Source organism: Anoplopoma fimbria, chromosome 23 (assembly GCF_027596085.1).
Source record: "Anoplopoma fimbria isolate UVic2021 breed Golden Eagle Sablefish chromosome 23, Afim_UVic_2022, whole genome shotgun sequence".
Taxonomy (NCBI): domain Eukaryota; kingdom Metazoa; phylum Chordata; class Actinopteri; order Perciformes; family Anoplopomatidae; genus Anoplopoma; species Anoplopoma fimbria.
In genome coordinates this window covers 14,279,414-14,300,488 of record NC_072471.1, presented here as the reverse complement: position 1 = coordinate 14,300,488, position 21,075 = coordinate 14,279,414, and the positions used below count along the sequence as shown (strand labels likewise).

The following is a 21,075-nucleotide window of genomic DNA, read 5'->3' as shown; positions in this document are numbered from 1 at the left end:
TGAATGCATAAATTGCTCCATATTCAGAGCAGTATATCCAGTCTTTTAGCGAATCATTTGGCAAAAAAGGGTATTATTGCTAGAATCAGAAAATGTTACCTTATGTTGATTTATTTGTTTTCTAGTTCTAGTGCCTGCAATAAAACACATGTAAATCAATTAAGCAGTAGGAGCAGGCTACAGTCCTTTGTTTTAAATTTTAGTGGTATAGAGAAACCCTCTTGTTTATATTTGGATCACAATCGTGTCTTTAATGTCAGAGATTAATGTAGTCACTTTAATGAATCAGATCTAAAATTCCATCAAAACATTCATCCACCGCCATTACTGCAGTGATAAACAACTCACCAGCAGATAACAGTTGAAGTACAGTGCCATTTGTGATTTTACATGAAGTAATCGACAGATCTTGACACGATCCCCATTCTCTGTCAGGGTGGCGGATAATGGCTGCATTGTTTTTGGATTCATCAGCTAAAGCCGGCACTTGTTCTATTTTTGAAAAACCTTTTATGCCTGTGTTAACCATGCATGGGAGTATTGATGTCAGTGTCTGAGATGATTGGGTCACTGGTAATCAAACGCAGGTTAATGCTGTGCGTCATAGCTCCCCTCTTGTTTTTCATTACGATACCCTGAATAACCCCTACGGAAAGACAACACATGACTATATGGAATACAGTACTGTGATCACAAATATATAGGAATTTGGACAAATGGTGTTTTTTATGATGTAAAAGCACTGGCTGCATATATATATATATATATATATATATATATATATATATATATATATATATATATATATATGAAGGAAGTAGATGTTTTTGTGGATGCATTTAAATATGCTGTGGGGCCCTTGACTATATTATTGAAACCATTCTGCTTTGAAAATGAATCAAGCAATTTTGACATTACTTTAAAAGCCAACCAAATGCCACATTAAAGTATTTAATCTATGCATTGTTAAAATAACAATGCATCGATTAGATAGTTGCAGTACAATGCATGTAAAAAAGACTGAAGTTGAGTTTTATAAGGGGGAGCCCGGAATAATGGAGGTTGACAGCCTCCATTATTGATCACGTCATGGGATCACAGTTAATTAACCTGACCATATTTATTGGGCTGTAAATGGTAAGGGTTTTTATTAACTAGAAGTACAAATACATACAAGCATGTTATATATTTCAACAAAATAAAAAAAATTCTGAACAATTTGCTGTCGAAATGAACATTAATCACAATACAATGCAAACTTTATTGTCCACTGTATTGGAAATGTGTATTTTACCACACCTTTGCACAAGCCAACATTAAGATGATATGAGGTGAAAAAACAACATAGAATTATCACTGATATCTAATTCCACAAACAGAGATTTATCAACTCATAACTTAGTTTGTTGTTGACAAAAGTCATTTAGGAGATATTTCATTCAGGATTTTTTTTTTCCTCAAAGTTAACTTAGAGCAATAGTATGACATTTTTCTTATTTGCTTTCTTGTCTTTATTCTTCTACTGCCAGGAGTAACTGTTAGCTTAGCAAAGTTAATATCTGTAAAACACTGTATTGTCTCTGATTTTACCACGATTACTACAATAATGATATTATCATACTTGTTTTCAGTGCTTACGTAGACGTTTATCATCTTCTTTTTTATCTTGCCCTATATAAAAACCTGAAAAATGCAACACACGTCTGAATTCAGCACTGATTTGTCTGTATGTGTCAATCAATCAGTGTGTCGTTGTCCATGCTGTTGCTATGATGTTTGGGGCTCCTTCTGACAGAGTAGTCTGTCTTATCTAGAGTTCGAGGAGGCTCATCCTTCCTTCATAAATCACCCCTGCAACTGAAATCCTGTGTTATGCACACACTGCTAGGGTACATTTTTGGTGGCACAAGGTGGTAATGCCGATATAAAAAATTGTATTAAGACAGCCAGAAAGCAGTATGCAATAGCTGTCACAATCAGCTAATTAGCCGGCAGCCTTTGCTGCAGAGAGAAAAATAATTGTGTTGTATTACACAAATGCAATCATTGTCTTCTGTGTTTACAAGTGATATCATACAGTTTTTAAATAAACGTATAATAAATGTTTTGGTAGATTTGAACTTTTCATCTGCTGAGGGGCTGTCCATCGTGTTGAAAGTTGCACTTGGTACAGTGGTGTGTTAAGTGTAAAAAATGAAATATTGCCACTTTAATGGGGTTATCTGTTGGACCATTTCTTGGCTTGGCCCGAAAAAATAAATAGCTAGTTGTTTCTGAACTACATCCAAGCTGAGCTAACTGGCCCTTGGTACAAACTGCATATTTATTATATTATATTATTATATATGTTGAACTATTCCTTGAAAATATTTTGCTAAAAGATGACATAAGATTGCATAAAAGCAGAGGTTTAATTTGTAACAAAACAAACTAACAACTGGATTCAGTAGGTTTAGTCTAGCAGTTCACCAAATGACAGTGGGGGGCCTAAAAGGCATTTGGTGTATACACTCTCTAAGGCCTCCCTGTTACCAGGCAATTACTCAGACATGCCATGGTCTATAGGTTAACATTAAATCACCGTATAGGGAGAAAGGCATTCCTCCCATGTTACCTGTGGCAACGCCCAGCACATGACTTTATAACATCTTTTTAATGCAGCTGATCTACTCTGATGTCTTACTTTCAGGGAAACATGATGAAATAAATCAGGAGCTGGATACTGAAATGTAATACACGTAGGAGTACTAACAGCTCATAGCTCCTGCATGCATTTGCTTTAATATGTAATGATATGGCTTTAAACGCATGATGATTGAAAAATATATATTTTCACAATTTTGTTATCAAAATCAACATTTATTTCATATGGCTTTACATCTGCTTTCTTTTATTTATTGTTTTGTCATTCACTTTGACATATTGTTATAGTCACATCATGCCAGAATGGAACAGCATTAACAGAGCCACGACACGCACAAAGTCAGAAAAAGAAAGAACATATATTGACTTTCATGTTTTAAATTAAAGGCACTGTTTCTTAAAGTTTATCAAATAAACAGGAAAACTCTGTTCGTAATCACCATCAGTGTCACCTTTAGTCACGTCATTCTCACAATCATTGTTACATAAGATTTGTGGTTACATCATCAGAGCGCTGGGAGGATCCTCAGTCGCCACTAGAGAGGCAGGAAGATGGGAGGCTGCAGTAGGTCCCTCTTGCCGTAGGTGGAGGATCCCACATTGGTGGGTGCGTAGACGGTACCTATAGTGTTACTGGAGCGGACCAGGAAGTCTGCTAGCCTTTGGGTGACGCAGGTGGCTGTGTTGCACTTTCTTTTCTCTATGTGGTGGCTGGGGTAGGTATAACAGAAAGTACAGTAAAGTACAGAAAGAGAGGATTTAAGAGAGGAGTAATGAGGATTTAATACAGCTGCCGGTTCCAGTAAATGCCTTTACCTGTTCATCGCTGTGAGCCCCCTCTGCGGTCGTGTACCCACGAGGTCGAGGAAAGGGTTGGAGATTAACCCAGGAGCCAACCAGCCGTCACTGTCTGGGAGACCACTTTCCATCTCGCTGGATGAGCCGGGACTGAAGTACCTGAGTCAGAAATGGAGAAGGTCCAAATCGTTTCACACTGATAGCTGATTATACCCTCTTCAAAACATCAACTAGTCCCGGGAGAAAGAAGACAAAGTGGGCACTTAGCTCCACATGAGTTGCACAATGAAGCACTTTCCCACTAAAAGCACAATTGGCTTCCACCTCCAGAGTTATCAATGCGCTGCTGCTCCTCACACAGAACATTACAGTCCTACTTGTTACACAATTTCCATAATACTCAGCTGCTTGTCTGCTGACCTCAGATCTGATACAATCCACATTTCAGGAAATTGAAACATGCACAATTGAATTGCTTGCCACTGTTTAAACTCTGCCCCTTATGTTAGACTACTACATTTTTATTTTACAAGTCGTTTAGCCAAAAGAGCTCAGTGCTCTGCTTGTAGTGTGTACAAGGGCGGCTGTGGCGTAGTGGAGAGCAAGGTAGTTCTCCAATCAGAGGGTCGGTGGTTCGATACCCGGCTTCGGCAGTCGATGTGTCCTTGGGCAAGACACTTAACCCCAAGTTGCTCCCGAAGGCTTGCCATCGGTGTGGACTGGAAGTTGCATGAATGTTAGTTAGAGTCTGATGGTGGCACCTTGCATGGTAGCCTGTCATCAGTGTGTGAATGGGTGAATGATATGTAATATACTGTAAGTCGCTTTGGATAAAAGCGTCTGCTAAATGACTGTAATGTAATGTAATGTGTACACTTACCTGTAGCTCGGGGCAGGGGTGACGCAGCGCAGCAACACAAGCAGCATGAGGAGAAGCACAGGCACCCTCAGGTGATACATTGTGTAGGGCGATTAACTGGATCAACAAAGATACAACAAAGTATGATTTATTGTTAGGGAGGTTTAGGGCAATCCAGAATGCAACATTTGCATGCAATATTAGTTGTAATTATTTGACCTTGCCAAAAGACAGCACAGACATTTACCAATGTATGTACATTATCAGTACATAAGGTCTGAATTTGAAATACATGAAAGTGTGTCATTTCATTGTAAATTCGGAATTAGATTTACCATTATGAGAATAAACAAAAAAATGTATAATTCACATATAGTCTAATTTAAAGCTGTGCTCAATGCTTCAGTAACAATATTACACCGGCAATAACCAAGCACTAACCAGTTCAACACTTATGTTATGATTATTCATTTGTTTCCTGTAGGAAATAGGTTTGCATCTACCAACTAACAATTAATCTTTTTTTTTCAATTAGTTAGTTAATATAAAAAAAAATCCCCTTCACAATTTCTCAAACGTTCCAGTGATGTCTTAAAAATCCTTGTTTCTTGTGAGCTTCAGTCCAAAACCCCAATATATTAAATGTTTTATCACATAAGTAAAAGAAAAGCACCAGATACTATTGCTAATACAGCCACCTGCTTGAAAAATGACACACTGGTTATAAAATATGTTTTTTTATTCTGTCTCTTGATTATTTCAGCGCTAGATACATTATACACACATATACACACACACATAAATACAATGTGTACATAATGTGTGCTTTTAAAGCTTCTGTACCTCACACTTCTGAGTAAAACCCATATTCCTATTTATGTTTGATTGCTTCTGAGACCTCCTTACATCAAAATAGAAAATCCCATTTTTGTCTGAATCATTGTATGCACAATTCCCTTTAATGCAAAAAGACATATTTGGTTTCTTAACACCAAATCATTTCAATCTTCAATTAAAAATGTAAAGTTAATTTGACACAAAGGATTAAAAAATATCTGAAAAACAAGTAAAGATTTAGCAAAATATCCTATTCTAGCCAACAAGAAAATTATTATTAATTTCCTGTAGCACCCTCTCTGTATATATCCTCAAGAATTAGACTCAGCCACAGGTCCTGTATAAAAGACAAACTAAGCCCTTTCAGTAAGTAAGTGTACTAATCTACTAGTAAGTAAGAGTACTTACTTTCTGTTGTGTCAGTCAGTAGCCAGCAGATCCCAGTCACTAGAGCACTCCAGGGTTTGTCAGACTGTCACACAAACCGACTCCAACAGTTATAGGCTCATCCCTCAAACCACTTGTGACATCAGCTCTGTCCAAATATAGCCCTGCATTTTCATTTACAGAATGGGGTGGACGAAGGTGGGGGTGGGTGGGGGGTGCACGGGGGTGTCGGGATCCAACAGGGTTCTTATATATACGCCATACACACACTCAGCTGTACCTTAATGTACACTCTCAAACCTCTGCACATGCAGAAAAATGCAAATTATCTGTACACACACGTCTTCGTACGTCACCATCCTCATCATCACCTTCGTCATCATTGTCATTAGCCTCCGTGATGGGACTGACCCACCATAAACCGACACCAGGGACAGGAAAGTTGTCTTCCCATTTATCTTGAGACATGTAATCAAGTTTTAGGTCACCAAACTCTGGCCCTGCCTCCGCCTCCCTATGGGCTTCATCGACGATGAATTATAAATGTGAAGATTAATTATGGTTAATAATGAATGGTGTCTCATTATTTTGACGGGACACGTCATAAACAACTGAAGAAGTACTAATTAGTGAAGTGATGCTAAAACCTATGAGTAGCACTTGACGCACGTGACCTGGAAATCTGACTAGTTAGCAATTACATCAGCAATCACCTGTCTTTGCAAAAGTTTCTGCAAACTTAGTTTCAAATCTTAAGTATTTCTCTGTAACTTTGAAGCTGCTTTTTCTTATGCAATGTTTTATATCAACAATGGATCAATGTGAATGGTGTTTCTGGTACCCGTAGATTATTATCAACCAGCCCTGCAGTTTCCCTCAGCTCTATGTAGCATTTTAGCATCTTCCAGCTAAATGTTTTGGTTTTATGGTCTTCCCCTTTACTCTTTTTGTTGACTTACCGCTCTCATCTTTGTTTTTGTTTTTTGGTGAGAAAGCTCTTAAAACTGACTGTACACTGCCTGCACAGAAGATTAAAAACTATCTGGTAAACTTCTTGGAGCATTTAACCTTTAAAAAACCAGATACGTTCTTCAAAAGTTGTCGATTACCATAGATCGAGTTAAAACAGGGTGAATATTGGATTTACAATTGTCATTTTGTCAGAAACACGACTCCAAATTAATTTTAATGATGCTGTGTCTTTTGGATGTTTAAATAGGTAATAGGTGTCACTACTGCCCCCTTGTGGCCAAAGATTTACAGGTGAAATAATTTATGTTAAAAAATGTATGACTAACGTCCACTTTATACCAAATAACTTATCACTGTCACAAACAAATTTCCAATGTCGGAATAACATCATGAAAGTTTTTCAATAGTGGTGGAGGGTTCCCCGTGGCTTCAATCTTTTGGTGTAAGGTGGTCTTTAAGTCTCAGCTCACGCAAATGTATAAGTTCACTGACTCCTATCTCTCTAGACCTTTCCAAAAATGTAAAGGTTTGTGCATTATATCATATTTACACGCAGTCCTGCAGCGAGCGGCATCCACACATACTGACTGCGTATGGCGCAAAAGGACGAGGAGGAACCCTGCAACATTTGGAGAAGAAAAACCAGGTAGACAGTAGAGATGTTGGGGTGAAAAGAAGGACAGACTTGTCTATGCCAGCGTCTGCTTGGTGCTGCTTGTCTCTGCTCCATCCAGTTTTCCTTCTTTTAAATTTCCACCATGAGCACGGTGGAAAATAAGTCTTTTCAATGAAAATTTCACAACTGTCAACAATGTTACTAAACTCTGATTGGTGCATGGACATCAACTTTTACTAGCTAAGCCACGCCCACTTCAAAGCAGTCATAAAAAAAATCTGCTGTAGCTTAATCAGAAATTGTGTGCTCGTATAAGACCCCTCTGCTGACAAAAATGGTTTACATAGTCTTCAAATCTCATTTTCTGCTAGATCTTTAGCCTTAAAACCAAATCCTTTGCTACATGGGAGCGGATTTGCTTTCAACTGAAACAGGGCTTTGTTTTGATTAAATAAATAAAAATGAATGTTGGATAGTCTACTGTAGGAGCAGTCATAAAAATGCAATTATCAGAGAATGTGAGAATATTACATTTAAAATGACTACCTTGACCATGTGTCTGATGTTCATCCCACAGCCTCAGTGAGGAGATGCCACCACAGGCTGCAGGCTGCTGGTAAGTGCTGGGGGTTTTCACCGCACCATTGAGAGAGATAAAGTGCAGTTCTAATGGACATTTAACACCCCTAAAACCCACAGAGGTCCAATGAACACCTCCTTATGTTTCCTGTAAACTGCCCAAGAAAACCTGCAGTAACTACAGACAGAGAGAGAGAGGGACAGGATATTTTTCATATTTCTCTACTTTTACATGGATAATGTCGTTTGCATGTATAGTATAAGCTTATAACTTAAGTTATTCAACTCATATTTGTTATTTGCATGCAGATTTCTGCAGCACATATAACAAACAATGTAACTACTTCAAAATGATAGTCTGGCTATGTACTGTACAACTGATTTTGTTAATGCGATTATATCCGGTGTCATTGGCAAACATTGGCTAAATAAATAAATAATAATTATTTGATTTAATATGTAAATAACCTATTAAATATTTAACTACTCTAGTGGATATGAGCAGGGTGTTAAGAAAGGTTAATATGCACAATCTCGAAAGAAAGGACACGATGGAAGGAAAGACAGGACAGAAAAAGCAGAGAAAGGGAGAGATTGAAGAAATAGGTTGGTATGTAGGATTTTAAGTCTATTTTTGTAAGCAGTCTGGGGAAACGTCTTTTGTATGGTTCTGTTTCCTTGTTTCCTGGATTGCTTTGGTATTCTGAGGAGCAATATGTTACAAAGGCTCAATTTCCTGCTCCTGTCACAGACATTAAGCCACTAAAACTCAACTAACCCTAAGTTTACAGAAAGCTGAGTGATCTTTAAGGTATCACACATTCTTCTAAGTCAACTCTTATTTCCTCTATAGAGCAGCTTTGTTTCCATTTTTTACATTCACTGCAGAGATTCAGGCTTGGAGGCTCCAATACACATGCTCAGTACGGCTTTATTAGTATTCATCCAGCGATGGACATGAGAGGGATCAAGGGTCACTGGGGAGTGATTAGTAGATAAGTAGCCAGTGACAGTAAAGGTAACGGTGGCGTGGCCTCTGAGGATGACAGTTCATGTTCATTATTGTTAACTGGGGACATCTATTGCATGATGAACTACTTAAATGACAGATACTTAGTATGTGCAGTATCTACAAACTCCAACTCACAGTCACAGAGATCTTGGTGGAATAACAGCCTGTATTGTGTGTGTGTGTGTGTGTGTGTGTGTGTGTGTGTGTGTGTGTGTGTGTGTGTGTGTGTGTGTGTGTGTGTGTGTGTGTGTGTGTGTGTGTGTGTGTGTGTGTGTGTGTGTGTGTGTGTGTGTGTGTGTCATCTCTTGCTAGCATGATGCATCTACAGACTCAAATATACAGTTAACGTCATCGACACCTACCTGTACTGGGAAAACAAATGAATGACTCCTCGGTCAGGAATGCTAGTGGTTTGTTGTTTTGTCTGACTAATATTGCTCGATTGTTTCCTCCAGCCTAATTATACCACTTTTAATGTTTTTGAACAATACGCCGGTGATGCAGTTAGGCCCCCAGCGAGTTTCCTATTCATTATTGTTGAATCGTAGTTCTCTAATTCAACAGTAGTTGTTTAGAGAAAACATTCAAAGAGAAATAAATTAAAGTGAGCCTTAATTCTGTAAACATTTTAGTGCAACTGATTTAAGACAGGAGACAAACAAATCCTAACTTTTATCTAAACTCTACAAACACACCCAGAATAAGCACCTAACTCTGCAGTTCACCTAAGTTCTACGTTGCTTTATAGCATCTTTTAATTAATTGTTTTGGCTATACAGCCTGCAATTTGAATGTTTTCATTCACTCTCACGGCTCTCATCGTCATCATTTCCATTTGCAGCAGGCATTATGGGGGAAAAAATTAGAATACACCAACTGCACACTTCTACCAGTCCAAAGCCAAACAGAACAAACGGTTAGAGACTAGCTGGTGAACATAGCGGGGATTTTTCCGCTAAATTAGCAAATATTTCTCTCAGGATTTGTTGGCGAGCAAAACCAGAATTATTACATTCACCAGGTGGCCAACAACACAACTCCAAATGAAAAATAATGCTGCCACAATTTTTCTATCATGTTTGCCCTTCAAATATATAAGGTAAAGGTGTCAGTATGTCATTTACAGCCTGTTGCGTTACCCCCAAGTCGCCAAAAAATTAATCACTGCAGGTTTAATTAATAATGACGTACGTTTAAAAATCAATTTGCACTTTAAGCACATAAGACACCTGTGAGGAAGGAACATCATTTTCACATTGTTTGTGTCCACAGCATGACATTGTGTTAACACAAAGTTCTTGAGACTGCACATCAGATCAAAATTTTATGTGACAATAATAACACACTTTCAGGGAATGATTCATTGACATAAAAAATGGCGCTTGGCCGTAAGGTTTACGTCATAATGTTTTTCAGCCTTGGCATGCTGGGCTGCTGTGTATTTCATGTATGAGTCACAAGTTAATATTTTGAATTGTTGGTCAATGTGCACATCAAGTGCCATTTTTATACCCTGTACTGTACTTACTAAATTCCTACTTAGTTTCTAGAGCTGTGAAAATTAGAATGCTGGTAGCCTATTTTCTCTTTTGGACTAAGTGTAATTTAACAGCTCTTCACTGTAATAAAAGAGGAGAACAACACTTTTAGCATTGAGCATGCTATAGCTCTTGGGAAAAAGCCTTCCCTCTTGACAATCAAAGTAAATGTGACTTTCACATTTACATTTCTATAAGAGTCCCAGGTGGTCTTGGTTGAGACCACATTGGTGGACATCTCAGTTTTGTGTGCCGTCAGTTTCTTTGCTGTGTGTTGTCTCTTCCTCTAACTCTTTGTCAGCTGTGAGATGGTCCTCTTTTTCCACCTGTGCATCCGTCTCATCGGATACTTCGTCCACTGACTTCAGCCCGTCTATCTCTATCTTTGCTTCCTCACTTGGAGGAGGAGTGAACTCAACAGTGGTCTCTGTCAGGGATTTGAGCTGTGGTGTCTCCTGGGTGCTATTTGAGGAGTTGTGTCTGCCATCTTCGGGGAGCTGCTCTGTTCTGTGAACTTCAGCTCCATCCTCCAGTTCTGTTGCGATCCTTGCCAAAACTTTGGGAGCATGAGGCGCTTTGGGAGTTTGAGGGGGGCCGGGCTTGTCCTCAGTGGGTTTTGATTTGGTTCGAAGTTCAATTTCCTTTGAAGCTTTTGTTTTTTGCGTCTGTGTATCCCGCTCTGGCTTACGAAATTGTCGTCTGAGGAGGACGATGACGGCAATGATGAAGAAATACGAGGAACCACTGAGACAAGTGATCAGACCCAGGAAGATAATCCTGAAAGTAGAGACAAAAGATGGACAGAGGATAATAAAGGGAGGACATCTTTATTGCTACGGTGTCTATAGTGGTGGAGAAACAATTTTAGAAAATTTATATTTTCACATTTGCAGTGGAAAGCGTACCTGTACATATCAGCGTCATACATGCGACATGCCCCCCTGCCTCCACACTTCTTGATAGACCACTTCAGGCAAGTCGAATCAATCAGGGCTCCGAAATACACCGGTGCAGGAAGTCCACCTGCAGACAAGGCATCACCCAAATATGTGCTGTTACAATATTGCAATGGAGAGAAATATTGTAACAGTCAATCATATTTTGGGATCTATCAGAAACTAGGCCAATTGGAAGATGGTTTATACAACAAGTCCAACAAAAATTGGGCTTGAAACTGAAAGTAAAGAAGCTCACCAAGAGTCCTAGTTACCAAGGTCTGGATACCTAGCGCAAGGGATTTGAGATCTGGTGAGATGCATCTGTAATTACAAATCAACACTGGGTCATTTGTATAGATCTTTTTCTAGAAAGTTGCGAACAGGCAGTGTCTTTAAATAAAATGTTTTGCTGAGAGTTAGATGAGAAGATAGATACCACTTTCATGTCTGTACGCATAATATAAAGTTATTCCAAGGACAAAGACTTGCAACAGCTAGCCTGGCTCCAAGCATGTTTCAAGTCTTTATGCTAAACTAAGCTAACCTTCTGTTGGCTGTCGCTTCATATTTACCACACAGACATGAGAGTGCTGTCAATGTTCTCATCTAACCCTGGGCAAGACAACAAATAAGCGTATTCATAAATGTTGAACAATTAGTTTAAAATGCATATGAGTGACTGGAGACATTACATATTTAATTTTTAATAACCTTAGGAAAAGGATAGTCACTCAAGTCTCGCTTGGACACAGATCTAAAGAATGATAAACATCATATAGCACATATATTCCCAGTTGTCGCTGGTTCCTTCTTGGGCACACAGACCTTATGATGACCATGTAGCCAGGTGTGGCTCCCAGAGAGTTGATGAAGGAGCTGAGAACAGATACAGCCATGTAGGAGGTGAAACTACGGCTGCAGTCCTTGGCATGAGGACACTGGCCCAGCCTCACAGACGTGCTGCTGCCTGCCGGGTAGGAGGCGGACACACAGCTACAGTTGTGGAAGATCTGGTCAAAAGAGAGAAACTGCAATGTTAGCTGGAAGACTTACTGGAAATGGAGTGAAGAATCACATATTTATAATTCAGAGAACTTGGCAATAAAGTAGCAGTTGAATGACTTTGGCTAACTGTGGTAAATATAGTGAATGAAAACAGTAAGATGAAAGCTCCTAATAAAGACCTTGTTATTATAGGTAAACTCTCTAGGTATAAACTGTAACTGTATGTATTAAAGGATTTATAATATATATAATATATATTATATATATTTGTATACGTTTTTTATCTATTCTAGTTCAAGTATATGTTCTTTGTGTTTCTTTCAAATGAGGGTTTGAGGGCTACATGGTACTTCTGATAAACACGTCTAATCTAATGTCTCAAATGCTTTTTAAGGGTGATCATTTTGAAATTCTTAAACAGAATTCCTAAAGAGCTACTCTTTCTGTCAACACTGTATGTTTGTGCATCCCCGTGTGCAGTCCTACTGTGTTCTTGCCGTATCCACTGGAGCTGAGGCAGCCAGCCATACATGGAGAGATGTAGGTGATGCCGCTGTCTGAGCACACAGGGTCCCACTCCTCTGCTGAACACGAGCAGTCTCTGTTACACTCAGAGAAGAGCATATCTCTGTCGGTTGATATACTCTGTGTCCTGCAGTGCAAAGAGGATCTATTTTATTTTATTTTGAGGTTGTAAAAATAGATTCTCTAGTTAAATTAGTTCAATTTGTTAAAGCTGTGGTCATCTTCATAATACCCTCAGCACTGACCCATTGTATGAGATGGTGAGCCCAGCCATGGGGATGTTATCACACTTGGTTCCAAACTGCAGCAGCAGGAGGAGGTATGCCATGAAGGATGTGGCAAAAGAGAGTTGAGCTCCTGACACCAGGCTCAGTTTATACCTCTTCATCAGCAGACCTCCCAGGAAGATCCCCATCGCCACCGCTGGCAGGTTCAACACACCTAGAAGCAAAACACGAGGGGGTCTGGACACTGGAAGGCCCCTTTTACGGGAAGTCTCTCACTATCAGACACCCTATGACATTTTGAGTTTTGAGTTTTGAGTTTTTTTAGTTTAATCTTTGAGCAGAAGGGCCCAGTGGACCGTTTGAACCCTTTCAACTTCATCTGAAACTGTCAAATCATAAAACAATGATTATTTTGTAACTTTCTTTCAGAATGCAGAACGCTGCAGTTTTATTGAAATGTGAAAATTTCAATCATAAATATTTTGAAAAAGAAGAATAAAATGAGTAAATACACTTTGCTTTCTTTCTGATAGCTGCATGAGCAGAATAATTCCACTCTCATGTCTGTAAGCTTAATAAGAAGAAGCTGGAGACAGTTGGCTTAGATTAGCATAAAGACTTTAAACAGCTAGCTTGGCTCTGTCCAAAGGTAAATAAACAATTAACAATTAACAGCACCTCTGAAGCTCACTGATTAACACAGCAGGCTATATTTAGTTTGGACAAAACTATAAATGTAAAAAAGACAAGCTAGCTGTCTCTATTTCCAGTCTTTATGCGAACTGATTTGTGGCTCAAGCTCAACATTTAGCTAAGAGACATGATGACATATGATGTAACGTAAACTCTAAGCAAAAAAGACAAAAAAAATCTTTCAAAACGTCTACAATTCCAAATCGAAGGCTTGAATTCATAACCAATAAAATGCTCTCTTGCTCTATTCATTCCTGAATTGGTCTACATGCCAAGTAGTTTAAGGTTGCTTATTTTGCTTTACTTATGATAGATATTATTGTGCACCTGGAAGTTTTGAGACAATATTCTGACTTTATGACCCTTGTCCCCTTTTGCTACTGTTATACTACATTTATAATTTAATTATAATAAATAAATCTTTTTTTGTTTTTTTTACCTATGAGGAAGTTTGCTCTGGATGCAGACTGGCCAAACTGTTGTTCCATGTATTTGGCTTTAAAGGTGAACAGGCCGATGAAGGAGTTGAACTTCAGGATGCTCCCACAAAGGAGCAGGAAGTAGGCAGGAGTTCCCAACAGGCGCTTCAGTGAGGGAAGAAACCCTGTGGAAGGACATCCAGTAAAAATACGCTACAAGCAATGCCAATAAACCTGCACCCATGCTGTAATTAAATAAAATACCAAATCTGTACTTTATATATCAATTTAACTAGAAATGCAGTGTAATCAATGTCCTGTTATGGGAGGAGGAAGAGGATTGTCTCAACCTTTGGCAATGTCAGTCAGCTTGAGGTTGTGACTGTTGTTGGGAACATCCTCCATTGTCCCATCTAGGGTGTCACAGGTGGGAGTTGGCTTGCCCTTGTCTCCCCCCTGCTTTGGCAGCGAGCGGGGCAGGAACCAGAAGGGAATGCTGGAGAGGAGGAGGAGGGCGGAGGACACCATGAAGCCCATCCACCAGGCGCCCACCCAGCGGGCGTCTTTAGGAGTGATGGTCACACTTTCTTGATGCCAGAAAAGAGCATTCGAGTGAGTTCAAAGCAGGAGCAGGAAGCTTGATGTGTGTTTCATTTTTAACTTTTATTTGGAATTTTAACCTGTCACTTCCTTTGTGTAAAGTTACTTAAGTGGACACCAGATTTGCCTGTCTACATAAAGTGCGTTTCAGTTTTAGTGCTCACTTTTAGAGTGAAGACTAACCCTAACTGATGATGATACATATGTCTTGCAATACAAACACATTACACTTACCGATATCCACATATCCAATGTCAACATATAGTCTGGCACAATAGGAGCCCAGGAGGAAACCAAACATGGGGCCCAGGAGAGTGATGGTCTGGAGACAAGCTGCAAATCACAAGCCAATAGGTAGATTTACATTTTGGACAATGTGGTCGGGAAAAATAGGACTTTTAAGAGAACTCCATTTGGAATAGATATGGTTAGAGTTAAGAAGACCAGGATAAACTTGACCAGACAATACCTTTATTCTATGAGTACGTTTTAACAAAATGTGTCAGTTGCAGACAGCAACCTCCAGTTCTGAAAATTGAAGCCAAAGTGAAACCTGCATTCTTTCTAATGGCCATCAGGGGGCGACTCCTCTAGTGGCAAAAGGAAGTTTGATTGTATGGAAGTCTATGAGAAAATGACATTACTTCTCACTTGATTCTCAGTAAACATTGTAAAGAACAGTTTATGGTCTCAGTCAGTCTCAAGTCTTTGATGACACAACATGATGTTGTTCACATAAATGATGGTCCCATTTAAAATAGACAATAAATTAGAGTATGGTTTAGGGCGTGATTACCTTTTGAATGACATTTTGCTTACACAATTTTGTCCAGTCTGGGAGTTGTCTTTGTTTTCGTCTTACAACTTTAAGGCTCTCACAGTGTGTTTTCAGTTTAGAAAAGTCAATTTTAACATTAACATTAACACAAATGTCTCATTCAGTATTCAGTCATGCTCAGCTCCACCCTCTTGTGTCACTTTTGGTTGCAAAAAACTAAAATAACAAGAAAAAAACGTTTGGGATGGCCAAAATGACAAATTCGAGGGTTCAAAAACATAGACCACAAACCAATGGGTGATTAAACACTGACTCGACTGCTTCTTATAGTGCGTCTATGGTCAATTTGTTTACACAATTTATGACATTTGAACCCTTTAAAATGAGCAAAGATATCTTACCTATGTAGAAGGGTGAATTTTCCGCTTTAGCAAAGTCGTCGATGTAAGAAATGCCCAAAGGTGTGACCGGGGTTTCTCCGATCCCTCGCAGAGCGTTCCCCAGGAACACATAGATCCACATGTTGGAACCAGATTCTCTCACACAGGCTCCATAAAGACACACACAATAGGAAAGCATGATTTTGTTGCAAATATCTGATAAACAGCTATTGTCATGGACACTGCTTTATACTATCTCTGATATATTGTTAAACATTATAATTATAATATGTTTAAAATCATAGTTAAAACCTCCACATGTGTGCATGCGTGTTTGTGTGTGTTTGTGTGTGTGACAGCATTGTTCACAGATTCTATTGATAATTGTGTTTCTTAAAGAAGACTTTGGTGCATGTGTGTCAAAACTCCCATTTATAAGTAAATGAAAAAGAGAAAATAAAGTCTCAAACCAGATGTATGAATACAATGTGATGCTGATTCAATATCAAGGTAATAGGATGCGGCATGAAGCTTGCATACCACTGCATTGTATGTGACTTCCACATTTCGTTTCTCTCTAAATTCATCTCATCAGAGTGTCTGAACAGGATCAATACATTGCATTCTGTGGGCGGATGACGTGTTATTATGAAAGAGAATGAATAGAATAGATTATTCCACAATAGAAGCACTGAAGAATACATAAGCAGATATGTGTCCAAGCCAAATTTATTAGCATTAATATTACAGATATCTGCCTTGCAGTGATGCTATAAGACCTGATTTTTCTGTCTCTTTTCTCTTCCCATCTTTCAGCTCTTGTTGGCTTGCTCTGCAGTACACATACAGACTTCCAGCTTCTATGTGTAGTATGTAGACAGCACGGGAGGTGAGTGGCTTGAAGGTCAGACCAGGATCAGTGCATTCCAGGGATGGTTGAAAGAAAGCCAGGGTTTTTGAACCAGGTTTCATGTTAAGGCAGTCTCTTTGTGTATGCTACGGGTGTGCTTTCTTGTTCACTGACAATAGAGAAGACTTCTCCTATAGTTTCAGCAAGTTGTGCACATTTTATAGTTAGTTATAGATATGTGACTTTGTAGTCATTCAGCCACGATAGCAGCATTTCAGGCAAAGTACAGACATTGAGATATTTCAGTATGGACCAGGGGTGGCCAAACTGTAGTGCTTGTGGGCGGTATACTGAAATTTGCAAAAAGTCACGGACCAAACAATTGTAAATGTGTAGTTTTTAACCAGATACACAGAGAAAATCAGTGTTTCTAGACAAAAATAAAAAACATGCCAGTAAGAAGTGACGGATGTTTAAAGTCTTCTAACATTATAGGCTACTCTTTCATCACCGTAACAGAGTCTTTTTGCAAATGAAGCAAACACAACTCCCCATGATTTCTGTGAAAAAGTACTAATTCTTTCGAAATGTCCGAAATTAATCAGCACTCAGTCGCTATCTTCCATTCTGTTGTAAATGTTTTCATCAACAAGTAATCAATGTAGGTCAAGTTTTTGTTCATAATAGCAACAACATCTAGTGTTCCAACAAAGAAGTGCAATGTATAAACTGCAATTTATTAGAAATAGCCCAAAGTCTTACCTTTGTTGTCTTCCACAGAGGGCTCGATCTGAATTTCAGGTACTTCTGATTTCAGTGGATCCACACAGGCAGCGATGTTCACACTGTCATTCTGGAAAACCTGAATGATCGTGTTGTACTTGTAGCTGTGAAAAACCACAATGAGACATTAAACAAAATCATTTGGAGCTTTTCTCAAAGTCGGACTCTTGTTGGCTTTTACCTTCCCATGAAGAAGTGTGTGAGGCCGGTGAGAAAGGCCCCTACAGCCATGAGGAAACAGCCCACAGCTATGAGTCTGGGCCGATGTAGCTTGGCCCCAAAATAGCTGACCACAGCAAGAAACAACAAGTTGCCTACCTCCAAGAAAGAGAAACCAAGAGCGCAGAGGAAAAAGATATTTAGACACTTAAAGAATCTTCAGCTATAGAGTCAAACAGAAGAAGATGAAGTAAGAACTGATCAGATGCACAAAAGATTAAGGTCAAATAAAAAAAACATAGATCGTACCCATCTCAAAACTGCCATCAATGAGTCCAATGTGAGTGCTGGAGAGATCGAATCGTCTCTCTATCTGAGTGATGGAGCTCTTCATGTAGGTTCCCGTCAGAGCCTTTGAGAAGCTGGCGAAGGACAGCGCCATAATAAACAACTAGAAAAACAAGGAGGGAAAAAATAAGTCATCAAAAAACAAAACCTGTACACTTTAAATGAAAGGTTTTCTGTAATTATCTGATAAATATCCACCACTTCATGCTTTATCTACTATGATTAAATAAAAGAAAACTGTCAACAACATTCAACAACAGCAACATGTTTAAACTTGTCATTTGATACATTGTTCTATAAATACTGATTATAGCCACTTTGACAATAATCTTCAAATTAAAAAGCTAAACTGTTTCTGCCTCCTCCATTGCAGCCTCCACAGTCTTATGTTTTAACTCTCTGTGAGTGGGCACCCTGGGCTCCTTTTATTTCTGAATTAATTCCCATCTGTCATAACTGCAATTTTCCTACATCTTCTGTTATATATGGCATTTCATGTATGAGGCTGTTAAGAGCCTTTTAATTTCATGCTTTAAATTCTATATAACATCTTCAATACAGCTTTACCAAACGGTGTGTTTTTTCGGTATATTACATTATATTGTAAGGATTTATTTGGTGATAATTCTGATAATCATAATTATTTTAGCCCAATATCTACAGACAGAGCTATGGAACAATGGGAAAAAGTCTTAGACAAGATTGTGGAATAGATGTGTTTTGGGGAAATTGCTCCATTACCTTTACATGCTGATGTAGTGCTGCAATCAGACAAGGCTGAGCTCTAAGCTGACACTGAAGTTGATATGCTGATGTAGGGTAGAAATGTCAATGCCAAGATGTTTGAAAGCAACATGTAAGCAGCTCTTGGCTTGATTCTACCTACTTTGGAGGAAAGCGAAAGTTCAATTGACCAACAACTGATGTACTAATGATGTGCATCTCACAATTTAAGCATTTCCATTATCTATGCACTATTTAAGTTTGACCCCTGCCTGTGAAGGGGCAGTGCTAACACCAGCTCCAATACGCTGCCTTTTGGCTTTTTAACTGAATTTATTAATCTCCTGCATAAACAGCAGGAACTTTAACCCACAAGGAAGAACAGATTTACAAGTAACCAGCCGAGGAGTGTTGAATACAGATAGCTTTAGTACTTTCAGAGTGGAGATGCGAGAGCGTTTTTTGCTCTCATGTTCGGGGTCACACAGAGCCTGCTGGCTGGTCATCTTGTCTCCGTCTTTTACTGAGTCCTCCATCCTACACTCGATGTTTGTCTGCCAGTTAATCTATCAGCCCTCAGTCCACTGAAAGAAAAACAGACATATACTGTGGATAGACAATAAAAAAAGGAAGGTCAGGCTAAAGATGAGAACAGAATTCAGTAAAACACTATATTCATATAAGTCATACATTTTGTGACAGCTTATATTACCTCCAGTATGTGCAGTGAATGACCTACTTAAAGGAATAGTTCAACATCTTGTGAAATTAACTTATTCCCTTTCCTGCAGATTAAATATGTAGCTGGAGCCAGGGAGCCTGTTAGCCTAGATTAGCATTAAGTCTGTAAACGGGGGGAAACAACTAGAGCCTGGTTATGTCCAAAGGTAAGCACCTCAAAAGCTTGATTTCTTTTTAGCTTAAATTCTAAGCTAAGATAACCCCACTGCTAGCGGTAGCTGCATATTTTTCTACAAATACGAGAGTGGATATAAATCAATAAATGTATTTCTGTGTTCTATTTGAACTGGAGCGCGGCCTGAATTCGAGATTTCCAACTTGGAAAGTAGAACGAACCTTACCAACCCCGACTTCGAAATCCACGATGGCAGTTCCGTACATCAAGAGTAAAAAAAGCTGCAGTGATATGCTGTTTATTAGTATTTTTGTGTTATTTGTGTCTCATTAAGTCTGTCATAGGTTGTTATCAACCTTTATTTGCTAACAATGGCTAAACTGGCTGTTGCAAACCTCATTAAGTTTTCCGACTTGTTGTACTGGAACGCACTCAATTTGGGAGTGACGTCATTCCTAGCCCTGACTTTCGATGTCTGAGGTCAATGGCTAATTAGAATAATGACATAAAGTCAAATGAGTCATGTCATCTAATGCATACATTTTGTATATTTTGATGTATTCATAGTACACATCATATAAAAGAATGTTAATTTTGATAAAATGTAATGTTTTTTTACAAAAAGTTGGCAGTTGTTAACTTACAATATATGATTAGCTTTGTCATCAGTTTACCAATATTTTCATACATCAATAGTGTACGACATAATGTATCAAAGCATACAATATTAGACGCTTTCAAGGACCTCAGAGTCTCAGTGATTTGCTTTGAGCATAAAAAAAATTGTAATGTTTCAAAAAGATACATTTTAACAATCAGGATCAACTTTTTAGGAGTATAATGGTACTGAGGTGCAAAGTCCTGGTGCAAAGCCAATCCTTAGCCGCTGTACTGGTTACCTGTGTAAACTCCACCGACCAGCGTCTCGTCCTCACAATCCTCTCAGCTCAGTCAACGTCAGGAGCTGCAGGTTGAATCCATATCAGAGAGGAAAATGGTTTCCAGTGACAACTCATTTTTCCTCTGGAAAAGTTGAGAGGGGGGTTGGGGGGGACCTGACATAAGGTAACATAATGAACCAGTTAGAATGTTTTTCGCTTCTTAACTGGAATAACACGCCCTCAGGTTTAGCCTGTTTAATACTCCCTCCCAAGGAGCAGCCAGACTTCAAGGTTTGATCCACTCTTGGCAGACTGGCCCTGGTCTTATCAGAGGAATTAAACCTGCTATAATTAGAGAAAATGGTAGCAAAAATCACTTCTTCAAGACAACCATTGAGGAAGATATAATGAAATACCTAGTGCATCTCCTGGCCGGTTGGACAGGGGTCTCTCTCTTCTTCTTCTTCTTCTTCTTCTTCTTCTTCTTCTTCTGCTCCTCTTTAAGCAGCCATGTGTCTCTGCTGCTACTGAGAGGAGGAAAACCTGCTCTCCCCGAGCTCCTATTCTCCTGTGTGAGGGCAGTGCAGTTTACTTGGAACCGTCAGGACAAAAGGTCTCGCACATTTTAATTCCACACACATGCCAGCCAGTCCAGGAGGGGGACAGGCA

General features: G+C 39.0%; 2 protein-coding genes across 2 annotated transcripts; both read right to left on the bottom strand.

Moving 5' to 3' along the window:
* Positions 1-3,179: 3,179 nt before the first annotated feature.
* On the bottom strand, positions 3,180-4,401 carry LOC129112801 (calcitonin gene-related peptide 2). The gene is made up of 3 exons (XM_054625034.1): positions 4,322-4,401; positions 3,460-3,600; positions 3,180-3,354 (listed from the first exon to the last, which is right to left on the bottom strand). The coding sequence occupies exons 1-3, from the start codon at positions 4,399-4,401 to the stop codon at positions 3,180-3,182; spliced, it is 396 nt and encodes a 131-aa protein (XP_054481009.1).
* Positions 4,402-10,480: 6,079 nt separating this feature from the next.
* Positions 10,481-19,205, bottom strand: LOC129112844 (solute carrier organic anion transporter family member 1C1-like). Its single transcript, XM_054625080.1, has 14 exons — positions 19,104-19,205; positions 17,908-18,049; positions 17,621-17,753; positions 17,419-17,543; positions 15,828-15,974; positions 14,883-14,981; positions 14,399-14,635; positions 14,069-14,233; positions 12,955-13,150; positions 12,671-12,836; positions 12,005-12,189; positions 11,436-11,500; positions 11,147-11,264; positions 10,481-11,018 (listed from the first exon to the last, which is right to left on the bottom strand). Exons 1-14 carry the CDS (start codon positions 19,203-19,205, stop codon positions 10,481-10,483), a joined length of 2,418 nt encoding a protein of 805 aa, XP_054481055.1.
* Positions 19,206-21,075: the final 1,870 nt, after the last annotated feature.